The 10,191-nt window shown below is 32.0% G+C and overlaps 1 protein-coding gene across 1 annotated transcript in view; it reads left to right on the top strand.

The window, feature by feature from the left end:
* Nucleotides 1–10,191, top strand: part of LOC103077018 (dachshund homolog 1-like) — a 325,804-nt gene that overhangs the window by 191,482 nt on the left and 124,131 nt on the right. Inside the window, 1 exon segment of the mRNA XM_082931307.1 lies at nucleotides 8,713–8,848. Within this exon segment, the coding sequence (XP_082787433.1) occupies nucleotides 8,713–8,848 (136 nt within the window).

Raw genomic sequence — 10,191 nt, 5'->3', positions numbered from 1 at the left:
CATTCCTGCATCCTCTTTACCCATTTTTATATATCTATTTTATAGAAGGCCTATTCTATTTTCAGCAAATGTAAGAGTGATGAAGGTATTAATTTATCAAATTAAAATTTTCCTCTCAATAGATTCTACCTTAACTTTATTTTCTTGGAAAAATGTCTACTAATTCTTCTGTGTTCTAACCATTTAAATATTTAAATCCTCTGCTATAGTACCTGTGGTGTTTCTTTTTTCCAGACAAAAATTCTAATTTCTTCTGACAATTTTTCATCAAGCCTCTTGGTTGACCTTCCTTTTCTTAAATAAGCCCCCTCCTCACTACCCCTCTCCTGCATAATACTCTAGAAGTGAACCAACCAGTGAAGAGACCAGAACTAACATAAACCTCAATTTGGACAATAGTTTATAAATTTAGTCATAGTTCATAACTATTTTTGCTAGTTGAATGTGTGACTCGGTAAATCTCATGCATTTTTGACATGAAATTCTACTAAGCCAATTCTTTATCTTTTATTTGTATTAGGAATTTGCATTTATCCATATTATTTTTTTTATTTTCCAGTCTATTGATTTAGGCTCTTTAGATATTCTTGAGTGTTAATACTCCAAACTATCATATTAGCTATTTATACCATCTTTGTATCATTTCCAAATTGTAAAAGGATTGTATTACTTTAAATCACTGAGGAAAATAAACAGTATAAATCAAGAGATCAATTCCTCTTGTCGTTAGAGATTTCCTAATAGGCTGAAATGTTCTACTAATTGATTCTCTTTGGGAATCATTCATCAAGTAACCCCAAATCCCCCTGAATGAATCAATATTTTTCTCACTTTTATTTAATAAATTCACAATGATATCATAAGGATTTTTAAAAAATGGTTCTTTCTGAAACAAAAAGAAAATTTAAAAGAAGCAAGACAACATATTTTAGTGGTTTAAAACATGGATTCTGGAGGAAGACTTCCTGGGTTTATATTCCAGCTCTGCCATCTCCTAGTCTTATGACCTTGTAAAAGTCACTTAATATCCCTGTCTTTGTTTCCTTTTCCATAGAATGGGGATTATATCATTACTACCTCATCAGGTTGTCATAATGAGTAAATTAGTATTTATAAAATCATTAGAAGTCTTTCTACAGTGACATTATCTTCATATTATCACTGGTTTATTTCCCCCCCAAGTATTCACAATCATCTGTTTAAAAATAAGTTCTAGAATTTTATAGGGAATCTGTGTCAGGCTTTTGAAATATAGTTGCAATTATATATTAAGACCTCTCTCTCTGTCTCTCTCACTGTCTTTTTCTTGTTCAACCCTTTTCACCTAACAAAAGTAGTGTATTTTGCTTTTGGTGGGTTTGCTAGTTCAGTAGTATACAAAGCAGACTTTTAAATACATTTTTTTTCCAGATTTCACTTTTCTTTAGTGATAATATGGAATTGTTTTTGAGAAATTTGGCAACATTCATATTATTCTACATTACTGAATAATCTTTCCTTACATGCCACATTACAGCATTTTTCTGAGAACAGGGAATATGACTTAAATTTGTTAATTTTCTCTGCCAATCTGCTGTTGTGTGTGTGTGTGTGTGTGTGTGTGTGTGTGTGTGTGTGTGTGTATGTGAGAGAGAGAGAGAGAAATAGAGATTGTTTATGACATTCTCATTTAAAGAATTAAACATTGAAAAAAATTTTAAATACAATGTATACATTTTCCATTCTCTAATACTTTTTTTTCAAAACAGGTCCCTAAAATACTATATCAGTAAATAGGACTTTACTTTCGTGAAGTTCAAAATGTTTAAAGATTATAAAAACTAGAACCAGAGTAACCAGATTCTTGAAGTAGATTAAAAAATCTTACAGCAATGTCATTTACCTCATGTTTGCTTTGGGGTACAGAATAGTTTATCTTGGGACAACCATAAATAACTCTAGATGTATGCATCACTTTTAAACCTTTTTTTTTGCAAAAAAACTATTTCGTCTAAATTTTACTTGTATTTAGAGAAACAGTTAAGTCTGCTCTCTTAATGTTTATTTGGGTATTGATATGAAATATGAAAAGAGAATGCTAACAAGAAAAAGGAAGTATTAAAACACAACTACCACTAAGGATGCCATACATCAGTGTATTGAAATATAAGACATATTTAGATCCATGAGTTTATAATAATACTAAATATAATACAATTCTCCTTTGGAGAATTCTAGGGAATTGATTATTTTAAAGGACAAATAAGGGTTTAAATAAAGGATAAAGGGGTGGAATCAAGCATTTTCCTGTCTTTCCCATACAGACTGTCCCTCAGGATAACACAATGATGCACGAGAGAAACTTTCTGTTCATATAAATAAATGAGTATGGAATGATATATTGCAAATAAATGAGTATGGAATGATATGTTTCTAATTCATCAAATTGCACATCCTAATGAAGTGATGAATCTGGGCTATGATTATCAGTGGTGGCTGGCATCATAAAATGCAACCAAAAAGACATTATGCACTTCCAGTGAAAGCATACACCACCATCTATGAAGTACTCTTGCCCCCAGATCAACTTGAATCAAGCATCCAGATACACTTACGCCAGAAATTCAGAGGACAGAGTAACATAGAGATGAATTAGACCCATCAAGGAACTGTAAGCAGTTCATAGAGGTGGTGGCCACTAAGAACATACACAGTGCCTTAACTAGATAAAAAGTTGGCTTTAAACATTTGGCACGAACAGAGTGATGCCAATTGATGGCAGTGCTGGCCAAATCAGAACTTACCATTTCTTCCTTGCTCTCCTCCCTCTATTCTACTTGACTATAGAAAAGGAGGGACTTCTCTTTTAATTAAGATAATAGTATTTATTATTACATAAGCCTGAGGTATAACTTCTGAGTCAAGACTGGCTTTTGCTGCTCAAGGTAACTGTAGGAGCTTATATTACCAAATAAGAATCTGTAAAGTTACTAGGCTGCCTGAATTTTCATACAGATGTGGGAAAAATATAGTTCCCTACCAACACTGAATAAGTTTGAAGAGACAGTAGGAGAATAAAATGAGGTTGTATATGATTACACTCATGGGTCTTACCACTTTCCCATTTAGCAAAATTGAGTATTTCTTGTAAATTTCTTGTAAATATCCCTTGAAGCCTCAATTTAGAACTCTGAGTTAAGGAGTTTTGATGGTGACTACCAGATATTCTACCAGATGCAAGTATACTAGGTTTGTTTATGTCTTCCAGAAGTACTTTTTAACATTTTCCTGAACCCAGAATCCCCATCCTATTATTTATCCTTTCTGTTCACTTTCCCAGAATGAGAGAATATGGGTGTCACAATCAGTGTGTATGATTCTGGATTTCACTAACAGTATTTACTAGCTGATGATATATGCTCCATTAGGGAAAGGAGTTTTGTCAGTTTTGTTTACTTACATGTAACCAGAGCCTAGAACACTGGCATATATTAAGTGTTTAGTAAATATTCTCTGAACGAATGAAGTCCGAGTTGTGTTAAAGCTCAGGAGTTTAGGTTTTATAAAGTGCTAGTCAACTTCAATTTCATAAGATAAAAGTTGTATTAAGATAAATTTAACATTAGAATATCTTCTCCCCACTTCTATAACATACTCAATAAGGGAATTGCTAACTGATAAAGAGATGAAAATGAAGATAATTAAAGAGAGCAATATAAAGTAAAGCTAAATGAAATAACCCATTTAGAGAAATGAGTTGTGATTATTTAATCTTACTCTAAGAAAATATTTTAAATTGATAAAATATAATGCATTTTGTGGTGGAGATGAGGCAGCAGACACAATACATTTTTTAGTGTTTAATTAATCACGTGTGTAATACTGAACATTTTGTATGTTTTATTTAATTTTTATTTAATTTATTTTTTTATTGAAGTACAGTTGATTTACAATGTTGTGTTAGCTTTGGTTGTACAGCAAAGTAATTCAGCTATATATGTATATATGTATATATTCAGCTAGATATATATTTTCTTTTTCAGATTCTTTTTCCTTATAGGTTATTACAAAATATTGAGTATGGTTCCCTGTGCTATATAGTAGGTCCTTGTTGGTTATCTATTTTATATATAGTAGTGTGTATATGTTAATCCCAAACTCCTTTTTATTTTAGAATTTTAGAATTCATTGTTTTAAATTCCACCTTTGATTCTGAATTGTGGTAGAGACCAATACTTCTTGTTCTACCCAGAGGCAATAAATGCAGCTTTTCCTTTATTGTTATTCTGATACCATTAGTTTATTAGTATGACCTTTTTTTTTTCAGTGAGAGTGTATTCCTCTTACATTTTCATTTATTATTGTGGCTAGTTTTATAAAGATGGAACACTGCAAAAGATTGTGTTTTATTGATTGGTGGAGTTATGATGCAGGACTATAAAGCAGTGTGTTGAAGTATTAAATTAAATATTCTTCCTCTTTGTCCTACTTCAGGGCCATCTTGGAGGTTAAAGGGTCTCACACAAATGAAATGATAAATCCAGTTTACATAGTTTCCCTATAGACATTGAACTGCTTCTTTCTTATTATGTCTGAATAAAACTCATTATCTATTTTGTTTCAGTAATAATTATGAGATTCTCTCCTAAGCAATTCTTTACTGTCTCTATTATTCTCCATCTTATAGCATACTCTGGAAAGGCAAGCATATAAATATGATAAAAGAATTAAGCTGTTGAAATAAATTAATTTATTGTGCAACAATGTATTCAAATCTTACTTGCTCAATGGATTTTACTTTAATGAAATTCTTCAAAGAACAATACATCATGTTCCAAAGATTGAAATTATACATTAAGTGAAATGACTGAATATGTTGTGTCTCCGTTTATAGAAAGTTTCAATTAAATACTTAAGCTTCTAAAGCATAAAAATTTGCATAAATTAAAATATTTCTTTAAGTAAAAGTGTTAAATATTGTCTGTATCCTTTGTTCTTAGACAAAAAATATAATTAAAGTAAAAATAAGCTAAAGCTAAAATAAATACTACAATTTCACCTATGTTTCCTAAGCCTTAAATTATGATTTAATATTATTTTACATTAAGATTTTAATCTAGCTTATTTTTGACTTAGTTTATTATGTGACCTTTAGAGTGTTATGAATGTATAAGTGAATAAGTGAATAATGTATGAATGAAAAGAATCATCAAGGAAAACTTTTACAGTTAAATAAAATTGACTAATGAAAAAATTGTTATACTTATGTGGAAAATAAATAAATAATTGTTCAATGGCACAATCATTGTTACTAGAGTTTTGTGCATTAAATATTTACGTATTTTATGAGTTAAATATCTCAGGAAAAAATCAGTTTTTCATGCTTTCCATTAGTGCCACTGAGAAATCTATTATGACAGGAAACTCAGACTTGCAAAATGATTTTAGAGGGATTGATTTATTTCAAGATTGCACTTTACCTCTGTTTGGCTAAACACATGCCACTGAAAATATGATCACTTACATAATTATTAAGAGGAATATTAAAATGTATTGATGGATAAACGTTGATTGAATGACTTTTGGAGAAAATAGAATGGCTAATTTAGAAAATTTTATTTATATAAAAATATAATAATGTTGTTTCCTAAATATATACCATGTGTTTCTGCATAATCCAAGTGTTAAGAATTAGATGTATTAGGAATTAGCTTTAAAGCTTAGCAAACTTATGTACCTCTTTATCAGAATTTCGAGAAATCAAGGTTAGACTCTATATCGTGTGTATCTGGTCATGTATGCAGTTAACTATAGCATGGCTTATTAATACATTTATACAGACTAAAAAGGAGTTCTATACAGTTTTATAAATCCATACTCTATAATAAATGCACAGATATTCCAAAAATGATACAAACTCCAGCCTTTGAATGCTGCACAGAAGCCAAGATTATCCTTTGATTTGTGATTGCAAAGACTTGATGTGAACTTTATTGCCTTATTTTTTAATTAAAAATTGTGGGATATTTGTGCAATTGAATATATTAAAAAGTAAAAAAGATAAACTATTAATACATGCGATAACCTGAATGAATCTAAAAAACATTTTGTTGTGTAAAAAAAACCAGACATAAAAAGTATGTACTATATGAGTCCATTTTTATGAAATTCTAGAACCAGCCAAACTACTCCCTGGTGATAGAATTCAGAAAGACGTTGCTTCTGGGGCTAGGAGGAATAGGCTGGGAAGGGGCATGAGAAATCTTTCTGGGGTTATGGAAACAGTCTAGATCTCGACAAAACTCATCAAACTGAACACATAATAAATGTACAGTTTGAAGCTGCTTCATAGTTTAAGGTAGGGGTGAATGTTAAGAAGAAAGAAAGATTTATAATCCCAGCTGCTTTTAAATTATAATTAGAAGATAGGAAGTAACTTTTGGCATCCAGATGTGGATTCTCCGCTCTTTTAAATCGTATATGTGTTTGTTTTTTAGAAATGTAGGTCATTTGTTTGCCATGTGAACTAAAGAACTTAGACCATTTAGAAGCATAGCTTGTTTGATTTATTTATTGTGGAAAAAATAACTAATATTGTGTTCATTTTGCATGTTGAGACATAGAGTTTAAAAATACGTCTTGCAACTTTTGAGAGTAGAATTTAGTTGACTTTTTTCTTTTTTCCTTTTGGTACAATATTGTTTGACCTGGCAAATTATTTGTTGTAAAGTTTCTTTTGGGACTATTTTTTATTTTATGGAATATATATTGAGAAACAGTTTTATGTATGGATTTTGGAAGAGGGCTTGGCTATCTTGAGGGTTACTTTCATTTTTTTTGTCATGATCCTCAAGAATAGAACCTCTGTTGAAGATGTTTGTTGACAATGTGTAGGACTGAAAAATTAAAAGGGTATGAAACAAGTGGTGCTGAGTCTTGGATATACATTAAAATCGCCTGGAGAGCATTATAAAATACTGGCTTCTGGGCCCCCCTTCAGACTCAGTTTATAAGACCGCTGTAAGAAAGTACAACAAACTGGGTGGCTTAAAACAACAGAAATTTATACCCTCACATTTCTGGAGTCAAAAGCAAGATGTCAGCAGTACCATGCTCCCTCTGAAATTCTAGGTAGAATCCTTCCTTGCATCTCCATAGTTTTGGATGGTGGCTGGCAATCCTTAGCAATCCTTGGCTTGCAGCTGCAGAGCTCAGATCTCTACCTCATCTTCACATGACATTTTTCCCTCTTCACAATTTTCCCATCTTTCACATTTTTCCCATATCTTCACAATGTCCTCTTGTGAAGACATCTGTCATGTTGGATGAAGAGCCCATCCTACTTTAATATGACCTCATTGTAACTAATTTCATCTGCAAAGACCCTATTTCCAAATGCTCACATTCATAGGTATTGGGGGTCAGGACTTCAATCATTCTGGAGGGACACAATTCAACTCATGACCCTCAGTAAGCCAGAATCTTGAGGAGTAAAGCCCAGGCATAGGCATGTTGAAGAACTTCCCAGGTGATTCTAATTCAAAGTAGAATTGAAACCCATCACAAGGCTTAAAGGAACTTTTGAGATTGAAGACATACATTACCCTCTTTCTCTGTTAGTACAAAGCCTTGTCTGTCTTCCATATTACATTAGCCTTTAATATTTTGAAAACAGCCTCCTACAGGCCGATTCCATTTTAGAACTTTTTCTTTTAAAAAGTCTGCTTTTTTTCATATTTGCATCTTTGCACTCTAATCAGGAATAATTTACTTATTATTTATTATGTATCATGTATCAGTTTATTTGTACACTTCCAAATATTTATGAATTATTGAAAAGACTGTTCTTCAAGGCCTGTGTGTGTTGATAGCTGAAGGAATAAACATCTTGTGGCTCGAAGAAAATGTTAACAAATGAGTATCTTATTTCCTAATCAGTAACTCTATTTATAATAGCTCATTGGAGACAGTTATACAATACATTTGCACACTGGTCTCATAGGGAAGGTGCAAGATTTAAAGGGGAAGGTATGGAGTGGGACCTGAGTGTTAACATAGAACAGTATCAGGAAACATGATACCAGGTTTCCCTGGGATACAACTAATACATATTTCATGAATTTTCCCTAATATATTTGTGTGGTTGCATTGGAGCTAGGAGGCTGAAAATTATTAGAATCAAAGAAAATTGTTCAAATGTTAAATAATAATAGATTTCCATGATGCCTTAAAATGTGACTAAGTATATCCAGAGCAGCCCCATAATGAAATAGGTGTTAACAATGCCTCCGGTATTATTATGATGATGTCATGGTGATAATCTGTGTGTTAAATGATCCTAGACACTTGCTGAAGCAATATAATTTATTTAAAGATTTTTTTAAATTGATAATTGTCTAGAATTAAAACCTGCTTTGTTCTGTTAATCCCTTGTTGTCTAATGGTTCTAAACTGGATGTCTTTTTTGACCTCTCTTTTTATCCAAAGAAGGCATTGACATTTGCCATTACTACAGCGATGTTCACTTATAGAACCATTTTCCTTTCTAGTCTTTCCTTACTTTGACTTTCCTCAAGATAAAAGGTGTCGTTTAATCCAGTTAGATGTTGATGAAAAAATGTGTTTGTCTTCACGTATCTATAGAATTAAGAAAAATCAACATTCCTTAAGCAAAGGTCCAATGTATTTACCTCTTTTCTCCCCCCTCCTCACCCCCCAACCATGGTGGTGTAGGAGCGTGTTCCCGACAGCCCCTCGCCTGCCCCCTCCCTGGAGGAGGGCCGAAGGCCTGGCAGCCACCCATCATCACACCGCAGCAGCAGCGTGTCCAGCTCCCCAGCGCGGACTGAGAGCTCCTCGGACAGAATCCGTAGGTGTCTTACTTCCACTTGTCACCATTTTAAACTTTATTAGGTGCAGCTGGCTTTTCTAATCAAAATGCCCTCATTCCAAATAGATCTCAGATGTATCATGTTCTGACGCAATAGCCATCTCTCAAAATTATGTCTCCCAGTTTGCAATATCATGAGGTATGGTACTACATTAACAGGTTCTGATATAAGCTCCCTCTCTTTGATGCCACACATAAAGATTTCAGCTATGAAACAGTTAGAGAAAGTAAGAGGTGTTTCTGAGGTAAACACCTCTGACTCTCAAATACCTAGCGTCCAAGTATACCGTTTATGGTTTATTCCTCTTTGTTCCTTCAATCTCATCCCTGCCATTTAAAAAAATTCACTAATTTTTAAACTTCATCCTTGCATTGACAAAGACATCCACAAAGAGGAATAAAAGAAATAGAATTCAAAATAACTGATTTTTAAAACATTTTATACTCATTCAGAAGATCAATAGATTGAAGAGTGTGAAATTGGTTAAATTTTAGGATTTGAATTAGTAACAGTCAAGAATGCATATTATCATCACATGTTATTATTATTAAATTCTAAAAAGTAAGGTTATATTTTATTTCATGATCACATTTTCAGATATTTAATCCTGGTCCTCATGGCCAAGAAAATTAAGAGTAAAGTTAATACCCCATTCAATTAACTGGTGATTTTGTGTATGTACAAGAATCTAATATTGTTTACCAATAAAATGAGCATATTAACAGTGACTACCTTGGTTGCTAAAACCAATACTTACTGTATTGTTTACAGGCTTTAGTTATTATTTTAGGAAATCATGCTTATAGCATAAACTTCATCTAATTACACAAAATTTATTGAAGTTATTTGGTTGTTGAGAATATCTTCATAATAGAAAAAAACATTTCCTAGAAAGTATCTTTATAAGCTATAAAGGAAAGTTTGCATATCCACAATATAGATACTGTAGAGGCGGATAACATAAATATTGGTCAAATTGTATGTAATAAAATTATTTTTAAAATAGTCAATCATTGACAATTACATAGACTTCAACGTAATTCTAAATATGTATACTTTATTTAGCCTCTTTATATTTCCCTAAGTTTGTAAGAGATGATTGTTACTGTTTATTAATAAAAATGGATATAGCACTTGATAATCATTGCCAAACCAATTATATTTCTTCAAAGCATTTTTCAAATAAAATATTTTCAGTATGCCTTTGTGCCATGCTGTCGTTAGAATCAGAAATTTAATGATGAATATTTGGTTTCATGTCTAATGCTTTTTAAGATATTATTGGAAAGGAGCTGTCCTAGAAAAGAAAATTATATTTTCT

Source organism: Lipotes vexillifer, unplaced genomic scaffold (genome assembly GCF_000442215.2).
Source record: "Lipotes vexillifer unplaced genomic scaffold, Lipotes_vexillifer_v1.1 scaffold1882, whole genome shotgun sequence".
NCBI lineage: Eukaryota > Metazoa > Chordata > Mammalia > Artiodactyla > Lipotidae > Lipotes > Lipotes vexillifer.
The sequence above is the reverse complement of the archived record's forward strand: the minus strand, read 5'-3'. Positions and strand labels throughout refer to the sequence as shown.